This window comes from Limulus polyphemus, unplaced genomic scaffold, assembly GCF_000517525.1.
Source record: "Limulus polyphemus unplaced genomic scaffold, Limulus_polyphemus-2.1.2 Scaffold6302, whole genome shotgun sequence".
Lineage (NCBI taxonomy): Eukaryota > Metazoa > Arthropoda > Merostomata > Xiphosura > Limulidae > Limulus > Limulus polyphemus.
In genome coordinates this window covers 23,071-47,120 of record NW_013671912.1, presented here as the reverse complement: position 1 = coordinate 47,120, position 24,050 = coordinate 23,071, and the positions used below count along the sequence as shown (strand labels likewise).

General features: G+C 31.3%; 1 protein-coding gene across 1 annotated transcript in view; it reads left to right on the top strand.

Moving 5' to 3' along the window:
• The window catches only part of LOC106473590 (cytoplasmic protein NCK2-like), a 27,203-nt gene extending 3,928 nt beyond the window's left edge, over positions 1-23,275 (top strand). Inside the window, exons 2-3 of the mRNA XM_013934275.2 lie at positions 12,451-13,520; positions 15,441-23,275. Of these exons, the coding sequence (XP_013789729.1) occupies positions 12,451-13,520; positions 15,441-15,641 (1,271 nt within the window). The 3' untranslated portion in view covers positions 15,642-23,275. The remainder of the gene's footprint in view (positions 1-12,450; positions 13,521-15,440) is intronic.
• Positions 23,276-24,050: the final 775 nt, after the last annotated feature.

Sequence of the window (24,050 nt, the reverse complement as noted above, 5' to 3'; positions counted from 1 at the left end):
CTGTGTACAGCTATAAAAGTAAGCAGTGAATGTTGGAGGAGCCTCAAAATTTATCCTGTTGTGGATATGCAGTAGTCACATGATATAGTCATGTAATATATATAACATATTAGCCACTAGAAAACTTAGGAGCTTCCCTAGGATGCATTGTATGCATAATCAAGACAACTACTTGTATATCACTATGTAGAAGTAAAGATATGGAAAGAATGTTAGTGTATACCATTGCTTCTATGGCACATTGCACACATACAGACAAATAATGTCACAGGCTCAATCTTGAGATCCACCAAAAATCTTTTGTTCTCCTTATTAGGAGCTCAAATTTGAAATTAATTATTGTTGTTTAATGTTTCATATGTGTTAATGCGATTTTCAAACAAATTGGTTTATTCAGACCTTAGGACCTAAAAAATACCCTTTGACCCTCCTGACACTTAAAATATGATATATATTCTCTGGGGTTCAAGAACCTATGTATAAATTTCCAACTGTAACATAATGTTTAGGGACAACAAGGGACCTATTGGTCCATCTAGGCTGTCCCATCCTCTAAACTATAGTAAAACTATTAAATAAAAAAAACAACAAAAAACTCAAAGCCAGCCCTTATAATTCATATAGTTATCAAGCTTTCTCTTAAACTCACTTAAATTTACTGCCTCCATAACATCCGATTTCAAATCATTCCAAAGGCCAACCACCCTGCTAAAATTTATATTTATGCCCCCTAGTCTTACTATTAAGTATGAACAAATATGGTGCATCAAAACTATCAATTTCCTTAACAATCTTAAACACCTTAATCACATCCCCTCTAACTCTTCCATTTTCAAGGGAAAACAATTTCAGAGATCTTAACTTCTCCTCTTATGACAACCGTTCCATCCTAGGCACCATTCTAGTAGCCCTCCTCTGAACCTTTTCCAACAATTCAATGTCCTTCCTAAGGTAAGGAGCCCAAGACTGAATATAATATTCCAAATGTGGCCTAACCAGTGACCTATACAATGAAATTTTAACCACTTTAGAATTGCATTATGTATTTCTGTAGAGACAACCTAAAATCCTATTTGCCCTACCACTAGCAACAGTATACTGCTTGGATGGCTTTAGAGACTGATCAACCACTACACCAAGATTCTTTTCTTTCATAACACTGTTAAGGTTATTCCCATCCAAATTATGATATCCCACATGCATTATCTTACATTTATTATAATTAAGATCCATCTACCATCTATTTGCCTAACTCACTAAATGATCTAAATCCTTTTGTAAATCAGCAGCATCTTCTTCACTGCTAGAAACGCCCAAGACCTTAATATCTTCAGCACATTTAAATAATTTATTGACCATTCCTGTATTTATGTCATTGATGTAAATAGAAAAGGGCAAAGGTCTTAAGACTGAGTCTTGAGGTACTCCACTTTTGGCATTAGTCCAGTTTGACTGAACTCCGTTTATAACAACCCTCTGCTTTTTTCCAAGCACCCACTCTTCTATCCAATTAGTTAATTTGTAATCCAAGACTTTCCCTTAGTGAAACCATGTTGTTTATCCAATAAAATTCTAAACTTTGATAAATGACTTTGTAAAGCATCTTTTATCAGACTTTCCAAAACTTTTCCCACCACTGATGTAAGACTAATAGGTGTATAATTAGTGGGACAATTTTTATATCACCTCCCTTGAAAAAAGGAGTAACATTAGTCAACTTCCAATCCTCTGGAATCTGGCCACTATTCAAAGACATACAAAAAAAATAGTAGCAAGTGGCTCACACATCCAATCATTAAACCTCCTTCAAAACCCTTGTGGGAATATCTAGCACAGGACCATTATCATTCTTTAAACTTCCTAATTTTTTTTAACAAGCTCAGGATTAATGTGATCATCTTGTTTCAATCTATCAAATGTTCGAGATGAAGAATATTTTTGAAACTGAAGAAGCAAAATTTAATAACCCAGCCATCTCGTGATCATCAGATATGAGCCTTCTTTTATCATCCTTCAAAGATCCTACCCCCATCCTAACATTTTGTTTACCCTTAATGAATTTAAAGAAAGCCTTACTGTTAATTTTTACACTTTCAGCCAACATTTTTTAATAATCCTGTTTGACATCCTAATATCCTAATTGATCTTCTGTAATTTCTTAAGTTTAATTTTATCCCTTATATCTTTTGTGAGCCAACCTGTTTTTTTATTTGCAGCCACCCTTTTCTTTCTATAAGGAATATGTTTATATTAAATATTTAAAAATTTGATCAGTGTCTCCAAATAACTCAGCTGCCCAATTCACAACAAATAATTCTTGCTGCATCTCTTCAAAATTTGGGTTTTTGAAACTTGTGACCAAAATATCCTTATTTCTGATCTCCATTTGCAGTAGAACATAACCTGATAGTGCAATGATTACTTGCACCAAGGTGATCTCTAATTTCTACCCTCTCAACCATTTCTATGTTAGAAGTTAACAATAAATCTAAAATATCATTATTTCTGATCTCCATTTGCAGTAGAACATAACCTAATAGTGTAATGATTACTTGCACCAAGGTGATCTCTAATTTCTACCCTCTCAACCATTTCTATGTTAGAAGTTAACAATAAATCTAAAATGGTATTATTTCTAATAGGTTCCTTAACCAGTTGGAGAAGAAATCCACCTTGAACAGTTACCATAAACCTTTCTCTGTCATGATTTGACTCTGACATTTCCTAATCTATATGCCTGAAATTAAAATCATCCATAATTATGACTACACTAACAGCTGAAATCTTAATCTCATTGTAAAGTTTCTCACTAATGTCATCAGTATCACCTGGTGGTTCATAAGAAATTCCCACTAAAAGCCTTTTCCCTTTATATCCACTAATAGAAATCCAAATAGTCTCCTTGTTTGTCTTTACGTATTATTTGTTTTGCATTTAGTTTATCCTGGCCCTCACCACTGTCTAGTCATATTTTAAAACTTCCCTTACAGCTGAGTTAATAGCCCTTGCAAACAACGAACCCCTGCCACATTTAAATGTAAACCATCCATTCCAAAAAAGCTCCCTTCTCCCATTAAACTGATCTCACAAGTCCAAACAGCCAGTTTATTTATCCTTGCGTATTAACCTAAGCTGAGCCTAGTGACCTACTTATAATTTCATCCCCAGTTAATTCTCTGGCAGTATCCCTGACACAATTAAGTTCTGACCCTTTTCTTTAAATGCCTTTATCAACCCTTGTACTTATTAATTAGCTCTTTTGACCTGCTTTTCCCTATATCATTAGCCCCTACTTGTACAACAAAAACTGCATCATTGTTAGCCCCTGCTCTGGCAGTTGTATTCTCCACCCTGGCCCCTGGGTATCATAATCCTATTATTTTCTTCCTGTTTACCCCCATAGGCTGTCTTATTCACATGCCTTGTCAAAGAATCACCTCTAACTATAACCGGCATAAGTTTATCAGTCACATTCTTCTCTGTCCTTTTTGGTTTCCTTCCTTCCAATAGTTCCTCATCTGCACAAACCAAAGGCAGAAATCTGTTGCTCAATAGATCGTATTAATTTAAATTAAATTCACTACTTTTAGCTCTAATAGTACTGTTTCTAACTTCCTGAAAGTCATTATTATCTGATGTATCCCTTGCTTGTAAAAGCTGAAGTTTCTCTTGAAACCCTGTTGCTATTTCTCAAAATTGACACTTCTCTTTATCTATTTGTCAAAAAAAAGTTCATAAATCAATTTAATATAGATACTGACTGTGTGTACAATCAAGGATTTTTATCTAGACTTGACACTTTTATGCTTGTTTTTGGTAATTTTCATTTGTTAATCCATATTAAATATATTATGTACATCTTCTGAGTACTGTATTATTAATCATTTGCTATGGCTGGGTCTAATTGCACATTAATGACATTTTAGAGTGTTACATTCAAAATGTAACTAAATCAATTTATTATCATTGTATGCAAATATACTTAGCAAGGAAACATTTTATAATTCAGTTTTTTTTTATTATCTAAATTTTTAACTTCTTAACCAAGAAAAGAAACATTATACTGTTCTGTGTCACATGACATGTCTGAGCTTCGACTTCTCCCCTTCACAATCTTTTTAATGTCAAATATAGGCTGCCTCAGTTTGATTAATCAGAGTGGGAGCCGTTAACTCTTTCCTATAGAGCTAAAGTAAACACCACGTGATTGTGATGTGTGTGGTTATACAGGGTCAAGCTAGTGTAATTCTAGATGTTTTATTTTACTGAAGTTTTGATAGACTAAGGTAAGAAGTTTAGAATTTTTTACATGTTAGTTACTTTAGAGTGAGAAGGAAGGATGTGTTTGCCAAATGTATTGATATACCAGTAAATCAAGATGGTTGGGGTGAAATTTTATATTATTGTTTGTAATTATGCATAGTCTGTGTTACTTATTGGTTAGATTTGCAAGTGCCAATAACTGCTATGTTGGGTACAACTAAAAGTACAGAAATAAACTCATAAAATTAAAAGTGAAAATGCTAGAGGTTTAAATTTTAACATTGAACTTTATGGTCAAAACTGTAGACAGTACAGAGTAAAAAAATGGTATTATTCATTGTATTTCATATTTTTCAACTCTTCATTTCATTGATGATTTTACTACATTTAGTGTTAGGATAGAGAAAATAAGAGATAAAATGTAGTTTTACCAAAAAAAACTTAATATTCATTTAGGAGGTTCTAGCAAATAAAATATGAAAACTGTAAAATGGAAAGAATTATTTTTATTCCTAGCATGAAAATTACCTTTCAATCATACTGGTTTAGTAAGGGCTTCAGAAATTTGCAGACAAATCCTTAGTACAAATATGTTATTAGAATATGTGGTTTTTGTGTACAAAAGATTAAAAAGCTTGCAAAATTACATGAAGAATCACGTAGCAAGTGTAAAATTATATCATGCACAGACAGCTTCACAGAAACCACCACTCTTAAAATTTAGCTTGAGACCAATTCTGTACATTAATAATGTTTCTTACACTTCAAAATATTCTACTAACATAAAAAAACTGAGTGTATAGTCTTAATTTACTTATGAAGTTTAATAGGTTCAGTTATACCTATCAGTGTACTGTGTGCTTTTAAGTTTCAGTCATTGGTGCCTGAAGTTGTATTATGCTGGAGTTACTGTTGATATTAAACCAACTTAAAGATAGAAATGTTAAGTAGTCTGTCTTGACTGGAGTTTAACCCAGGGCTCTACCTTTACTAGTGCCCCTAGAATAATACTGTAGAGGTAGCAGGATTAAGTCCCAAGGGAAAACTTATCCTTATTGTCATTGTGGTCCCCACTTAAAACCTACAAAATGTTTATCCTGCACATAAGGCTGTCAAGAAACACTTCTCTCCTATATACCAGTTGTAGAACATACCATGTCTGTTTTGAACGTGACAACAGATAAACACAAAACCAAGCCATTTACTGAGCCAAGCATGTATCCATGTGGTTCAATACACCACTTACTCAAAGTGGCTTTCAGGTATGAGACTGCCACATCATCTGGAAGTTACTTAAGAGACTGGAATGTATAACAGTGTGCTTTTGTTGGGTCTTGACTGATGCAATAAATGTACTAGGGCTCAAGTTCCAAGTAGACAACTGCCATCCTGACTGTCACAAAAACATTTGTCTAACTAACTTTGTTATAATGTATTAGTTAATATATCTTCTATAAGTTGTGTGTGTAGTAGCACCTATATTGTTTTTTTTCCTGTCATTGACTAGTAAACCTATGTCTACAGCTTGTACAAATACATATAGGTAAATGCATAGGAAATTTGACCAAAATTTTTCATAGTCAGTAATAATATTGACATCAACATTCTAAACAACATGAATTTGAACAGTTATGAAAAATATTGTATATTATATACGGGTAAACTCATTTATTTTGCAAAAATAAAGAATACTTACCTGCCCTGTTCATTTTAAAATTAAAACTATATTGCCTAGGGGCCCACCTGATTCAACACATGAATGGTCTACTTGTGAGATACATATGATTAATAGTTTCTGTACCCATGGGCCTCACTGATGATACTCAGTCCCAGTTCATACAGACCCACATGTAAGATACACAAAATTTAACACTTTTGGAACCCAGAGGTATACATGATACATGGTTGCAACTCACGAAAGACACATCTCTGAACAGGGGCTGCACAGTAAACTTTGAGGCCCTTGTGAGTCTACAAATAGAGGTAAACAATACCCCACATCCCATTTTGTTTTACAATTTAGTGTACAGTATTCTTTTACTTTTAAACCTGTATTAGAATTGGGCAAGGAGGGTAAGTATTTTAGTCACAGGGCTTGTATATGCCACTGGCTCGTACAACAGATAGTGTTATCTTTCAACATATTTACATACCAAACATTAAAATTCATCCATTGAATGATTTATCAAAGTCTATAATTAAAACATTTTCTATTAAATAATGATTTTTTTTTTAAAGTAGTAGATTTATATAATACAGTTTATTTACACTTGACAAGTTCCTCCAATAGTCTTGTTTAAAAGGCTCCCAATTATAAACCTTCACTCCCCCTCCCCACATATAGAAAAGTGTGTTCTGATAATAAGTACCTTTACAGTGTATATATGTAAAATAGTTATTAATTGGATTTGACCGGCTCCAAATCCAAGACCATCGAGACCTTTTTTTAAAGTTCAATAAAATTTGATTTTTCAACATTGTTATTGTTAGTTTTAACCTGAGTTCCACATGTAGGAATATGTATATGTCAGGCATTTCTTGTATGAATGTTGTAGATTGTTAGGTCTTTAACATTTAGGTTATCATTATCTTGATGTTTGTCAAACCACCTGCAATCAATGGGAAGTTTTGCTGACTCTTAAGTGAAAGTTAATTTCATGTATTCTTGTGGTGTCTGCAGATATAATAATAATATATTTTAATACTTATTCACCCAAAGTTTCCCATTGTATTCCATCCAATATCTCATGGGTAATAAATTAATATCATTATTCTACATGTAAGTTTGTAGACCTCATGATAGGACCTCCTATATATGTATATATTCTTGAACACAGTCTACAATGGTACTAAATAATAAATTTTAAGCGTCATTTGATTTGAAGTATAGGTATACATCCAACTGTTAAATGTAAGACTGCCTTGTATATTTGATGGAGTAGTGTGAATGATGGCAGTATAGAATTTATTGATACATATATTAAAAACAGATGATTTCATATGGCACACATTTCACTAAAGATATCTTGTGCTAATAGGCTAGGCAAATAAGCTCAGGTAAACCTTGAAAATATCTATGGTCCAGTCATTCTAAGATAAAAAAATGATTGTGTATTTACATATACATATATTTATACAGATAATAAATAAATGCAGATACAGCATTATAGAATATGAAAATACAAAAGTGTAAATACTCCCTGTAGCGGGAAAACATGCTTGATCTGGAGAATAATTGGTTTTTTATAGCTGGATAAAGATGGAAACATTGATAATTCATATTTGTTATCAGTAAGAACATTTATTTGTAAATTTAGCAAAGCTTGTGCAAACTGACCTTTTCTATAAATCATTTAATGAAATTTGATATCATAAATGAAAGCCAATATAGATTCACGAAAAGGAAATTTTCTGTTTTTTAATCTGCAATCTGTTTTTGAAGATGTTATGTGCTACCTGGACGAGGAAAAGGGTGTAGACTTTTTTACACTTAGATTTTCAAAAAGCTTTTGATAAGGTACCATACAAAAGATTGGCTGAGTAAATCACATCATAAGGGGTTCGGGAAGTACTAATTAGTTGGATAGTAGGATCATTGGATGGGAAAAAGCAAATGATTGTTACTTGTATTTATGAAGTGTGAAGCTCAGTCAGACTGGATCCTTGTTACTAGTGGTGTGCCCCAGGGGTCATTTCTTGGACTTTAGCTATTTCTCATATTGATAAGAGTATTGTTAGTAAATTAGAAAAGTTTTCTGAGGAAATTAAAGTCTTGGGTATTTCTAGCTGTACTGAGGATGTTGAGTTATTTGGATCAATTGGCAAGTTGGATGAGTATGTTGAAAATTACCTTTAATTATGGTAAGTGCAAGGTAATGCACTTGGGTTGTCGTAAGTTGGTTCACACATTTAATAAAAATAAGAAACAACTCTATAGCATGACTGAAGAAAAGGATCTTGCCATAGTGGTGGATAAGGCACTCAAGCCATTGAAACAGTGCTCCATTTCCAGTAGTAAAACAAGTAGAATTTTAAGACACTAATTATACCTCGGTTGGAATACTGTTTACAATTTTGGGTTCCTAATCTGTCAAATGATATTGACTTAATAGTTCAGAGGAGAGGTCCCTTAGGATGATTTCAGGGATGGCATATTAACTTAGAGAGATAAGTTAAGGTCTCTCAACTTATTTTCTCTTGAGCAAAGAAGAGTTAGAAGTAATCTTATTCAAGTTTACAAGATTATCTTTTGGATTGATAGGATAAATAGCTGATTTTTTGTGTGCTATATTCTGAAGATAATAGGATCAGAGAACATATGCTTAAGATTTGGAAAAGATAGGTTAGGCTCTAGTTAAGACAATTTTATCTTTCTAACAGGGTGATTGACTTGTGAAATGAGTTGCCACTGGGAGCATTGGAGTCCAGCCTTTACAGCAGTTTAAAAGGGGAATTGATGATATCCTGAAAAGTAAAGGGTGGGTTTATATTTTTTTTGTTTTCAATTCTGGGTGTGCAAGAACAGCTGTGAAGGATCAAATGGTCCCTTGTTTTCCGTAAGTTATGTCATGTAGTCAATAGTTCTGCCAGGTCTTCCTTGGTCCCAGTGAAAGTCATTTGCCTGAAGTAATGATTGTACATTTCCATTTCCTTTACATTATTTGAATGACATCTTTTTTATCTGAACATACATATTTGTATATTATACTTAAGACAGGTTATAAGCATCGATATTTAAGCTTCAGTACTGTGTGTGTAATATTACATTTCTCTTATCAAAGAATAAATATATGATGATGATGATGTTATAAAACAAACCAGTTAAATTAATGGAAAACTCCTCCTTAAGGTATTTTTTAACATTTTAAAGTTTGAAATGACACTAACTCCTTGGAGATCAGTGGCACGTGTTTCAAATAGCTAAAAAAATCAATGCTGTGTTTAATGTCACCTGTTGAAGACTTGGTCACATTTGACCTTGATCTATGTAAAATGGTCAAATCTATAGTCAATATATTAGTGAAAAATTAAGTAAAAACATTGATATGTGTTCATTTAAGTCTGTTCTCAGCTTCTTGAAATGCAAAGCTTTCAGGGGATCTGAGATCCAAACTAAAACTGTAGATTATACCCTGAGTGGTACAAAACATTATTCTTATTTGAAACCTGTATTTGGCCACTAACGAAAAATGCAACTTAAATCATTATCAGTCTTTCTGTAATATAATATCACACGAATATTATTATTAAAAATCATATTCTGCTAGTTCAAGCATTCTAACCCATAAGATATTGAAATTTTTCACATTTGACCCTATTGTGGTTCTCATTATGAGCTGGAAGTTTTGTATAAAGATTTATGGAACAAAAGTTATATTTAGTTCCTGCAATACTTCTAATATGTTTTTAATAGGAGTAACAACATTTTCTTCATCTTTATGCACAAATGAAACGTATGAAGTCATTGTGATTTATTTTTGAAGAAGCAAAACTTTATAACTGCTCCTGTATCGTAAATGAGAAGACATTAGTATCCATTTGTTGTTTCCACTTGGATGCGCAGTTATGCAAGGAAAGATGGACATGTATGTATTATGCATATGCTCTATGTACATTTGTGTCTAGAAAGCTATTCAAACACTCATCCAGATGACCTTTGTAATTTGAAGGTGAACTGGTTTATGAGTTTCAAACCAGTTGAGCATTGAATATGTATTTGAGATCGCATATGCACATACGTACGTATGAGCTGTGACAGCAACTGGCCTTGTGTTGCTGAGTTTTATTTTCTGTTGTCTAAAATACATAAAGTGTGCAACACATTACACCCAATTATATCAAATGGCTAAAAGTTTGATAAATAAATATTTTATTGAAACACCATACAAAATAAAGTTAAAAACTCCACATGTTTTGATCCCTTAGTGTCTTGTTAAGTAGTTAGACTTACAATGTTAAACTTTATTTTGTCTGGAGTTTCAACAAAATGATTAGATCCGTGTGTTGCAGTGTTCATTTCAAACACTGTGTAAGATGATAATGCAGAGAAATGTGATTTATTAAAGTTCATTTATTACAGAGTGTATTTCTATGAATTTGTGAAATTTCTTATTGTTGTTTCTGCTGTTAGATATAATACTAAAATACAGGTTGGGTGGAATTAGATTGCTTTAAAATCTTTTGTGGTTTATGTTAGATTCCCAGAAATAATTTAATTTTTAGCTGATATTGTTGTACATCTTCGTTACATCACTGCTACTTGTATGTGTTTATTCACAGTAGACAGTAATAATGAGCATTATATAATTCAGTAATGCAGTGGATACAGTGCCTTTGTGGAACAGCTCTCATGAAAAGTAAAAAATAGGTTACATTTGATCAGACATTTACTTGCAAGGTCTGTTTTAAGACTGAGAAATCGTAAGATCTATTTATGCTACATTATTCTGTAAAATAAAGTTAGTTAAGAATTGCATAAAAGAAGTTGATTTTAGAAATCATCATTATATATGTATTGCAGCACATATATTGCTGTTATTGGCTTTAATTCATTAAGCGAAGTGAATACATTGTGTGACACTGATCACTGGATAGCCTATAACAGGGTACATACTAGGGTCCCACACCGAAGGGTCCTGGACTCTTAACTATTTTTTTAAAGATAAATTGAATTTAATAAACTTAAACAAAAAAGGAAAAAAGCACTTCAGTTTCAATGAAAAACTTTATTTACAATTTACACTACATGTTTACGTTCTCCAACTGTAAAAGAGCATGTTAATGTTCTATGAAAAACTTTATTTACAATCTACACTACATGTTTACTTTCTCCAAGTGGAAAAGAGCATATTAATGTTCTATGAAAAACTTTATTTACAATCTACACTACATGTTTACTTTCTCCAACTGTAAAAGAGCATGTTAATGTTCTATGAAAAACTTTATTTGCAATTAACACTGCATGATGTTGTTTCCCTTTATGAGTGCAAAGCAATTTTCGATTAAAAATACTTTTCTTCATCTGAAAATTTTCAAATATCATTTGCATTACCCCTAAAATCTCCTAAATAAATATTAAATGTTTTTTCAGAAAAACTTTATATATTATTTGTTATTTTCTTTACCCTAACTCTGTATGAGGTCAGTTAATTTGTTCGACCTCGTAACCACCATAATGGATTAGAAAATAATTATAAATTTCCCCTGTTTTCTTTCTGGAATAACTGCAAATTGTAACAGAAAACCATAATTACTTATCTTAAGTAGCTTAAAGCTTGTAACAGTATACATCCATTTATACTTAAATTTTATTGTTTTATTGCCTTTGAATTATGTCTAATGATTATTCACGCCATATAAATTACAAATTGTGGCGAACGTGCATCTTGCATTACAATTTCGAATTACCTAACATACGGACTACTCATGAGTATACCTTGTGAAAAATTATTATTAATATTGTTATTTGTTTTACTTTATATAACCTAAAAATTTTTCAATTTTTACATTTTAGTTACTTTTATAATAATAAATAAAAAATACACATGAAAAACAAGAAATAAAGTTGTTACCTTGGTCTGTTTATTTTTTGCTCTTGACTGTTGATGAAACTTAGCCCTACTTTTTTATACTAATTGTACTACTGCATTAAATAATGCACCAAAGAACACAGAATAATAACATGCAAAAAGTAAAGTGTTCCATAACTATCACATTTTTTCTGGCATTCTAACTGTGCAATAAAAGCTTAAAAATTCAGCTAAGCTTATCAGTGTGTTTCCTCTATGTATAAAGTTTGAACCGGAAGGAGAATAGACAGTTCTTTATACGAACAACAATGTAATATAATACATCATTTGATAGAAAAAACTTTGGCTTTATGTGGCTTTATTTTTGTGCAATTTATTGTCATTATTGAAACCTGTTGGAAGTTGATTGTGGACAGTTGTGTGCAAACTGTATGCTGTTTGGTTTGTTACGGTACAAAGTTTGAAGCAAAGTACTTGTACTTGCCTTGTATATGGGGCATTTTTCAGTGCATATTCGGTATCTGGGTGGTCAAATCTTGTGTGTACAGGTCCCGGGATTTCGGGTTAACTAGAACCCTGCTATAATTTATAAAAATAATAATTATTGAACAGTTTATTAAATAGTGTGATAAATTAATTATTTTTCCTTTTTTTAAAGGTAAAAGTGGAGAGGATATTTATGTCATTGCTAAATATGACTATCAAGCCCAGGCTAGCCAGGAATTAGACATCAGAAAAAGTGAGAGGCTTCTTTTACTAGATGATAGCAAACACTGGTGGAAGGTATCAAATTCTAAAAACCAATCTGGGTTTGTCCCATCAAACTTTGTGAAACGAGAAAAACCTTCAATATTTGATAGTATTCGTAGGAAAGTCAAAAAAAGAAGTGATTCAAAAATGTCTCCATCTGCCTCACCAATTACTACCAAAGAAATTGATATCAATTCCTCCTCACCTAATAATACATCTCCTAAGAACAAAGCTGTAATAACAACAACAGCATTAGCAAAATACAATTATATAGCTCAACAGGCTGATGAGATTTCCTTGGTGAAGGGCACACGGGTAATTGTAATGGAGAAATCTAGTGATGGATGGTGGAAAGGTGAGTACGAAGGCTGTGTTGGCTGGTTTCCTTCCAACTATGTTCTTGAGGAACTTGATGAACTGAATGATGTTAGTCATAATTATACTCCTGCAAGTTCAGCCACCGGAACTTTAAAAGATACTGATTGTTTGGATGTGGTCCTAGCTTTGTACCCTTATTCTGCACAGAATGAAGAAGAAATGTCATTTCACAAAGGAGAACATTTAGAGATAATTGATCGACCAGCTAATGATCCAGGGTGGTGGAAGGCTCGTAATCAAGCTGGGGAAGTTGGATTGGTTCCTAAGAATTATGTAAAAGTAATTACAGTGGGACAAGGTAGTGGAACTTTAGAATCTGTGGGTTCTTCATCTTCTGTTAGTAGAGACATTGGTGGTTCTGCAGCTGGTGTAGATTTAAGTCGTATTCGGACTGAAATATCTAACATGAATGTAACATCTGTGGAAGGGTCACCTATAGTACAAGCCAAGAATAGAGGTCCTCTTCCAGTTCCTGTCTTGAGGCAGGATTTGCTAGCTAAGCCTTGGTATGTTGGGAATGTCACTAGGAGTCAGTGTGATCAGATGCTCTGTGAATATGGACAAGATGGAGATTTCTTAATTCGAGACAGTGAAACAAATGTAAGTCTTAATGCTCTGTTTAAACTTGTTCAGTCAATATAATTGACTACCCATGAGAATCAGTTAGTGTAATTGATTAATCAACTAATTGAAATTAGTGTTTCTAATTATCACTGTTTTAGATTATTTCAACTATTCCGGTAACTGAATGATTAACGCTATAATTTCTCCTTAATTTTGACTAATTCAAGTTTTTTTCTGCTTAATTGATTAGTCATTATTCATGAAAATAATCACATAATCAAACTATTTTCAGTTATTCCAGCTATCCAAGTCTCGTGGGAGAATAATTGATTAGTTGAATGTAGTTGCATAATGAACCCAGTAATTAACTCTATATGAGCTTTTTCATTTTGAACAATCTTGTAACCAACATTTAATCATACAAACTATAACTCTGAATTTACTAAGTATATTTTCTCAAAATTTTGCAAGATTTTATTAGAAGTCTTTTGTGCAGAAAAAAATATGTTCTGTTATAAAGTAGTTATACTAAAGATTTGTCTGAATTTATGGAGCCTTTATTGAGTCAGTCTGGGCAAAAGGTAATTTTCCTACCAGAAATAAAAATACTTCTTTCATCATAAAGTTTTTGTAGTTCATTTGTATAGCCTCTAGAACCTCATAAATGAAAATAGTTTTTTTTTCAGTAGAACTTTATACATTCTCTTATTTTCTTTACTCTAACACTAACTTTAGTAAAATCACCTGTATTGTGAGTTAAATAATACGAAATCAGAAACTTTTTTTTTCTAGAATGAATAATATTGTAACAATTACAGTTATTTATCTTAAACAGCCTGGGGCTCCTCATAATTTCACCTCTGCTTTCATTTAAAATTATTGTTTTATTGCTCTTTGAACCATGTCCAACTAATGTAACAAAGCAATAAATCACCCAGCAAGAGCTTAGGGTAAAGGTACTATGGAGGTACATCACCTGACAGCAGTCTGTGTGCAGTAGTTGAGGACAAATTTTTTTATTTTTTTTTATTTCACTTTTCTATACTAATAAGTTTCTAATTCTTACATTTGTTACTTTTGTTAAAAATGATACAGTAATGAATAAAAATTGTACATAAAAACCAAGAAATTTAGAAACCTTTTGCATGATTTAATAAGCCAATTTTTTTCTCATAATGTTAATTGTCCAAAATGATATAACTTTCAAATATGCTTTTTAGAACACACAATTTATCAGGCACTAGAATAGAATGTCCCACAACTATTAAAATTTATCTGGCTTTCTAACTAACCTATAAATAGGATAAAACAATTTTCATTAATGCATGAAGCAACATCTTTGGTCTAATGGACATGTCAATCTCTCTTGGCAAGTTATCAGCATTTAACACTAAAACAAAACTGAATGTGCATGTGGTTGGTACACTGGATCCATTTGCTCCTGTTTTTTTTTTCTCTTAAAAATATTTCTAAGGGAATGCCCAAGACTTTCCTACATTGGAGTTGCTTCTTTAGCACTCAAAAAAAACTTCCACTACCGTCAAAAAAACAAATTTTGAAATGAAATTCCTGCTTAACCTGACTTGTGATGTCAGAGGAATGGAATATGATCCTTCATCAGGTCATGTGCCCACTGATCAGAAATATTTCTATAAATGTAGAGACTGTATGAATGCTAGAAGAACTAAACATGACTTTTAGAAGAACTTACAACAGATCCTAAATCTGTCCCATTGAAGGTACTCAAGGTTCAACAATTCATTGACAGTTAAACTGATTCACTAATTCTATGCATTGAGTTAGGTTGTCAAATGCTGCCCCTAAAATTCACTGAAATATCAGCTCTATTGTTCATTTGGTTAAATAAGAATGTACTTTTGAAATCATTCCCCTTTAATATTTGAAGAACTTTAAAAAACAGAAAATTAATGATTAATTTTTCTCTCCTTCAAATAGATTGGAAACTTTTCAGTGTCATTGAAAGCACCCAACAGGAATAAGCATTTCAGAGTTCACGTAGAAGAAGGAATCTATTGTATTGGCCAACGAACTTTTACGTCTCTTGATGATCTTGTAGAACATTATAAGAGAGCTCCGATATACACCAGCCCTGTTGGGGACAAAATGTATCTGGTGAAACCTTTAAAGAAACCTTAAAGAATACTGGTAGCATACATTCTTTGTACAGGGATCTGTCATGTGATCTTAAAATCATGTTATATGAATTGATACCCTAACTAGCTGTCCGCGTAAGAGTTTTGTAGAATATATACTAAATGTATGTAAAACCATGGAGTGATTTGTTGATTGGAAGTTAACTTGTAGTCAGTTATGCTGTCCTTTCCAAAATCCCTCTTCTATTTAAGATCATGTTTACATGTCTAAATGCAAGATCTGTTTCCATTAGGAAGGAATTGTATTCTATTAAGCTGTCTGGAGATATGTATAAGTTTAATAGGTACAAAAGAAACCAAGTTTCTTTTAGGTTTATCCAGCCTTATATGGAACATATGAAATTACAGCTACTGTTTTTGCAAATGCTAGTGTCAGAACTCACTATGCAGCACTCATTGGATTTTCCTAGATAGGCTAAGATCTCTGGGTTTATACATACATAGTACATATAAGTATGAGAAATTTGAAGTAATCTTACATGTTCAAATTGATTTGAATATAAATTCTAGTTGTTGTTTTTTTTATTAGTTTAGAAAGATAATCTGTCATTTGATTTAAATGGACTAATTTTATAGAGCCAGATTTCACTAGCTTGTTATATAAAGATATCATTTGGTAGCTAATGTTTGATGGTTTGTTTTAGAAATATTTATAATGCTGGTTTAGTATGTTGGCTTTTCAGTGCTTCCAAAACATCTAAAATAATATGAATACACATGATTTTAATAACTGATTAAATGTTTTACGCTAATTGTGTTTGTGAATATTTTGTGAGTGATAATTGATTAAGTTGCAGCTAATTCATTCATATTGATGAAGAGATAAGTTAACAAACAGTGTGCACATGTATAGGCTTTTTTTGTTTTTAGTTCCTAATCTTTGTTTAATCTTTAACATTCAGGTAGCTTAAGTGTTGTGAATTGCTTAGTTTCAAACATTTTTAATTACTAGGTTTGTATTTAATTTTAATATTTTTAATTCAAAGTTCACATAATTTATGCTAAAAAGATTAATGTAAAGACCGTGTTGTTTCCAAAATAGGCTATGTTTGTGTGTGTGTGTAATTGTCTGAGAATGTGTATATAGATGTGAAGAACATTAAAGAAGTGCATGTGTGTACATTCTTGGAGTCATTTAGTAGCTAAGAAAGGTGGAAAATTTAGGATTCATGGCATTAACCTTTGATTGTTTGTGTTTGAAACTTGTATTGAGTTGTCCCTGTTCTGTTGCATCTACACATTAAATGTCTTCTGAAACTTGCTAATGTGAACCAACCTCAAACTTGATACACTTGTTTTCTTATCATCTTACAAACTTGTTTTGTACATTATTTGATCAGACATGTATTACAGACACAATGAATACATAACAATCCCTATAAAAATTTCTAACCTTAGACATGTTCGGATAAATTGAAATTTTTACATTAAAGAATATTTTTAGCAAAGATTTCAGTAACAATAAAAAATGTGAGAAAACATTATACAAATTAACCAAATGTTAGTTCTTCATGGTGGAAACCTATTTCATTGATCAGTGTTAACATGTTACAAATTTCATAAGCTTCTGTTTGTGTCTTATTTCTCATACATCATAAAATTTTATTTTTAGCTTTATGGTAAACATGCCATTCAGTTTATTTGTACAGACCTTAAAGTGGATTGACTTCAGAATTGATAGTTTTCCCATGGTCTCTGCTAATTTTGTTAAATACATAAGTGGTGCTATAGTTGTTCTTCCTTGTTTCATACATTTTTAATGTTTTTCTTTAAAATGTCATAAAAATGTTTGACCTAAGTTTGATATGTATATTCACCCACAGAAAAATAACATCAATTTGTATAACAAACTCTGCTGTAAATAGTGCTTTGTCTTTTAGCAGTTTATTCCTTTTTAGGGATCTTCTCAGTCATTAAATAAAAGGACCTCAAACTTGGCAATAATAACCATTCTTCAGGTTTTATAAATACTAGAAGACAAGTGGCATTACTGTAGTTTGTATTATGTGTGTGAGTTTATCTTGATTTGTCTTTAATTCTTTTTATTGGCTATCATATGAGTAAATGTTCAGCAGGGAACACTGAAATTAATTATTTTTTTTTGTAAATTTTTATTGTTTTATTTTTAATGAAATTTTTCATAAATAAACAGATATGATAAGCCCAGATTTGGCATGGTTGCACCTTCAAAGTGATTCCTATTAAATTATTTTCATAGAGCATATGAGATGAATGAGAGTGTTCTAAAAAAACGTTTTTAGAAACTAAAGTAGAACTTTGAGTATTATTGTTTGCAAAATGTTTATTCTGATTAGGAAAGCACTGCAAGACTGTCATATTTCTTAAAACAGAAAAACAGCCTGAAAGTCAAGTTCTTTAGCTTTGAAGTTCTAAGTACATTTTTTAGAATTAGTTAAGTATGGACTGAGTAAAATGAAAATCTTTAAATCTGTTTAATTTTGTAATCTGGTCTAAAGTTTATACGAACATTTTCTGTTTTATATTGTACATGAAGCCTGCTGTACTACTTACTTTTCCCCCTTATAATATCAGTCATTAGCTGAATAGTAGACACATGTGTATTCATTACTGTTTTCTTGGAATTCTGTAATTCATAAAGTATGCCCTACTTGAGTAAGGCTTATCCTGTAGTATTTAAACTATCAGTTACACAGTACAGGAACTGTAATGATAATCATTTCTGTAGACTGAGGCAAGCAGACATACAGATACGAATATGTAGATAACATGCAAATATTTTAATGGACTTTGGAAATTGCTTGGTAAGAGCCATAACATTTTTATATTGGTATTTATTAATGTAAAGTTTTGTTACCTAAGTGGTGATGATAAAAGAAGTAAATATGAAGTAGATTTATTCCTGGATTTAAATTTTTTTGGTGCATCTGTTTAAAGAAAGGAAGTTAACTGTGTGACATTTTTATATTATTTTACAAGCTAAACAAGTGAAGTGGGATAAAATTGTAAACTTCTTGAGAATCAAATATTTAAAAGCTTACTTTTATATCAGAAACTGAACTTTTTAAGATATTTCATGCATGGCACATGTATCTTTTAAAACAGTTTCCACTGAACTATAGTACAATGTACCTACATGTATGAAATCATGACTTTTCTGTGATGAGATGTATGTAAAGGATTTAAGAATTTCTTAAGTAGATAAGAAGTTATTGAAACAGTGATTTTGAATTATTCATTTGCTGACATAATTGAATTACAGTATGGAATACAAATCTTAAAAAATCTATTTGTTTTTACATATATTATAAATATACAATATACATATGTAGACACATACTCACACACAATTCAAACATCAAACTTCTCTCATAAGTATGATATTTAACACTGTTTAATTTTCACAAATTGTGAAGCTTTTACTACAGTAACTAAAAGACCAAATTTCATGTTTCCATCTTGCTGAGGAAAGAAATCTGTTAATTTAAAAACATTTATAAATGTACATGTGCTATTACATCTTGACTCCCTGTAATGTATGTAACATTTGATGTTACTTAAAGTTGTAACACAAGCACAGCAATACTTAAGTAATGCATGTGTTGAGGAATGCTATCAGACAAATCTGGATTTTTGAGATGTGTACCTCAAATCACCAGTAATCAGGGACAACTACAAATACATGTCTATATATCTGTAATTACCCAGTATAAGGTCATATTTTGACTTCTTGTATGTAAAGCTATTTAAAATACTTAAACATTTATAGGGTATGCTATTTTAGGAGCTTCTAGAATACACCCCAATTAGAAAATAGAATTAGAACTAAATAGTTTAATGTAAATGTTAAGTCAGAGTAAAAATGATATCTCTTTCCATAGAAAAGTTGAAACTGTTCTATTTTTGCACCTTAAAAACAAGTAACATTACAAAAGTTGCATTTTTTAAGTGACATAATTATAGTCATAACAGAACCACTAAATTACATTTCACCATTTTTGTTTTTATGTTAATAGTTTTTTTTTATCCTACAGTACTTTTAAGTGAATCTGAAAAAAAAGATAATTTAATATGATGAGCAGAGCAGTTGATAAAGGAGAATAATCTTGTATCAGTACTAGAAAGAAAAATGGATAAATGTGACACTTAACTATTTGGTAGAGATGACAGAAACAATAATAAATTAATGAAACTTAAATGTCATTTGAGGTAAAAAGCAAAGCATTTTACTCTAACTATAAGATTAAATATAATCATTTCCAAGTCAGAGCACTTTTATTTTAGTATAGTTTTGATATACAGTTGAACGTGTTGTATGACAGTGCCAGAGTCGTGCATTAAGTAATGTGTTTAATATGTGTGGTTGTGTAGAAATAGCTCTACCATACAGTAGCTCAAGTAATGTTATGTTAGAGTAAAAGCAATGTATTGTACATTACATTAAATAATATTCAGTATGTATTGATTATATTGTACATCAGGCTAAATAATAAGCTGTGTTGTTGTATGAGCACAAAAGTTTATAAGTTAAATTGAGAACAAGTATTGATGAAAAAGAGCAGCCTTGTAAGTTAGGTCAATGTTCTTTTTTTTTCTGTTAAAATTATAGAAAGTTTGTACAGTTTTTAAAGAAATAATATCTTAATCCTTTGTGTGCATTATGTAAATATTGTCAAATAATTGCACTTATAGTTATAATACTTGTGATAAGCTCTTGAGGTTGCATCTAAGTAGAAGTTCTTTCAAAGTCGATGGATTTGTTAAAATCATATTCAAAAATCAATAACACTACAGTTAACTTAAAATGTGTAAGTGTTCCTAATAACACAAGGTTTACCTGTTCAGTACCCATTTATTGCATATCTGTTAGTATTTACATGTAGGAATATTGAACCAAGTTATTTTTATTTTATATTTCTGTCAGACAGGTTAACTTAAGAACAAGCAGCAGAAACTTAGGATTTTTCACTTTTTCCTTAATTTCAAGAGAGGATAATATAAACATGGTGCACTATAAGTTATTTTGATTGAGAGGTCTCCAAACTTTTAGCCATCTTTAATATATCATCCATTAGTCAGTACGCAGGGATGAGACACTTAACATGCAGATTTCAGGTACTCATTAAGAAAAAACTCTGTGATGGTGTGTCTAATGACTTCTGTAGGCATCTCCTGAACCTTCTTACTTCTATCTTCAATAAAATAATTGGATCAAAAAATAAGAGTTATTATGTATTCCACCATTCCTGTACCATTGATTAGATCTAATTAGGATGAAAGTGTTTAAGTGCTGATTGAATTATCTTCTTGGTATCATTGTTCTTTTGTAGAAAAATCAAACTTTTGTCTTTCAGTAAAAATAGTACAAAATTAGCTTGCCATAAGATAATTTTTCTACAATTTTTAGAGTTGGAAGCTTTTTCTTTATTTTTCAATTAACATGCACCCACCTTGTATTAATTTCAATTTTTAAAATTTCTGTTAAGGTTGATAGTGTTCTTTTCACAGTTTTGTGTTTGTATTTCAATTAAGAACATATAAGTAAGTATATTGTTATATTTAATGGCATTGTGTGTGGAATAAGTCATGTGCCTGTCTTCTAAACATAAAGTTTAAGAGAGTTGCTTATATTTTTCCACTATATTATTGATCAGTTTACACATAATGGTTTGGATGTTTGTCTGAGCGATCTGCTTTCATGAAAGGTACTTAGTTAAATGGCTCTGAACCTCAATGAGTGAAGGCACTCAAATGATGTTGCGATGAGGTTAGTTGGTAGTGTAAATATAAAATCATATTAAAAGAACAGCTAGATCCAGACTAGGCTTATACACTTATAAATTTTAAACTCAGCCCATTAGGTGCAAGATTTGTAGCAAGATTTTATTACTTTTGTTTTAATTATTATTAGAATTATTTTAATAGTCTCTAAGCAATTTGTTAAAAGTAGCTGAAACGTTAAACAAATGTTATAAACCTACATGGTTCAGGTAATAAACAGTTTTTCAAATGAGTGTATATATAGGATGCCACAGTTATCTTAAAATAATGTATTAAAATTGTGTATATTCAAATATACAATCCTTTTATTGTACTAATATGTGCCAATTAAGAAGAAACCAAAACTTTTTGAATATATTTAATTGTCAATGCAGTAAATACTTCAAATCATTCTGAAAGAATAAATGATTTTACTACCTAGAACAGGGTTCGGCAATCTGTGGCCCTTTAAGGATGGTTATACGGCTCTCGTCTATCTGCTGTGTGCACCAAGGGGAATTGAATTTCTGATTTTAACATTGTAAGTTCGAAGACTTACTGCTGTCCCACCGGTGGACTTTTCTTTTCTTAGGTTAGACCGTTAAGGCATATTGCAGCTCTCGAAATGTTTTGGCCTTAGACAAAAACAAAAAATGGCTATTCTCCTCTGAAGGTTTGCCAACTCCTGATGCAGAACTTAACACAGTGTGCAGAACTATAATTTTCAAATGATCTTTTAGTTTAGTATTTGTATTTTCTTAGAAATAGTTTAGATTTACTTCACAATCAAATTAACAATTGAGAGTATGAAGCATATCTATGAGAAAGCATGTGGGAGAAATTTCTTGCTGAAATTTATTTGTGTGCTTCATAATAAGAATGTAGCTTTGGAAGCAACTTAATATTTTGAGAGTGTAATCATAGTCTTCCTATCTTGAATTTATTATTTTCAATTCCTAAAACAATATAAAAGTACACACTGGTTTGTTGTTATGTATATTATGTATTAAATTACCACTATAAATATAGTAATGCCAAAATTAAGTTCAAAATAGTAGTCTACAAATGATAATCGAAGGTGTGATAAGTTTCTGTGATAAAATTAACAAATTTCTTCAGCTTACTAATTACCAAGTTTATGAATTTAACAATTGTTATATATTGAACTTAACCACAACCAATTTTTGCAGAAAAGAGACCCCTAAAACTATTATTTTATGTATTAAATAAGAAAGGAAAAATATGTTTAAAATATTCTTTTCCTAAGGAGATTCTTTTTGGATGAGTAAATAAAATAGTCTTGATACTTGCATGTAATATCTTCTAAGAACTTAAATTATAGTTTACTATTTATGGAACTGAAGACTCAACTAGTTATGTGCTAAAATTAACCTTTTCTAGTCAGTAGAGAATTTTTTGTTGACAAATGAGAAAAAAAAACTATCAGGGTATATAATGATGCCATATTTAACATGTATAGGAAAAATTGTGCAAGTACTTCTGATTTTACCAGCACAAGGATGAAACTGAAATTTAGGACCAAGTATTGAATTAATGTGAATGACTTTTACAATGTATAAGTTTTTCTTATCTGATAAATAGCAGCATTTTGTGTATACTTCAATTCTGAAGTAGAGCAGGAATACTTATGCTTCCATCGTGAATACATATAGTAGCTCAAGTTTGTTTTACTGTGTTTAAGCTGCCTACTTTTGTAAATAAAATGTAGAAATAAAAGCTTATTGTGTGTTGTGAATATTCATTAAACTGTACCTAATTTAAACTGCGTGTACCAACACGAGGAAATTGACAAAACGGAGTGACTGGCATGCTTATTTGGACACATGTAAGAAATTGCTTCCGTGTGATTCTTATAACCATTTGGTAAGCAATGTGGCCAAACAATATTGGTCCCATAACAACAATTGTGTCATGAGTTTATTAGATAATGTAATTTATAATGTGTATCCATTGAATCGGGTTTACGCACGCACCACACTTGGTATTGCTGCACAAAAATCATAATCATTGGCTGAATTTATCCATTACATTTGCTTTGTTGTTAAGGGGACACAATGACGCAACATTATCAAATTTTGCCAATCAGAACTTTCAGCTACAACATTAATAACCTACGTCCTACCCGCAGCACATTTCAATTTTGAAAATGCCCAAATTAAAGCGTGTTCCTTCAGCTCAGCGAGTTAACAAAGCCAAAACCAGGAAAACAGTCCAAAGAGAAGACCCCAAAATTGATAATAAAATTCACTGCCTTTACCATCACAATTAAGAATTTGCAGGGTCATACAGTTGACCGAGTAGTAATGTCTTGAAAATCAGTTTTTTCGCATGTTTCAATCTGTGAGGATTTATCAGAAAGAAAATCTGAACATAAAGTTAAAAATACACAGAAGTCAAAATACTAATCAAGAAATATTTAAAGGAGATAGATGACCAAATATACACAAAAAAAATGTTGTTTTCGTGAAACACTAGAAATAGGATAGTCATTCTCCACACATATATTGTTACTATATCATAATTAATTTTTCGAAAACATTTTAGATACAATTTTGAGAATAAAATTAATCATTTCCCCTCACGTGATGGGCATTCAGCTTGACTACTATATAAAAACTAAAAGGTGCTACTA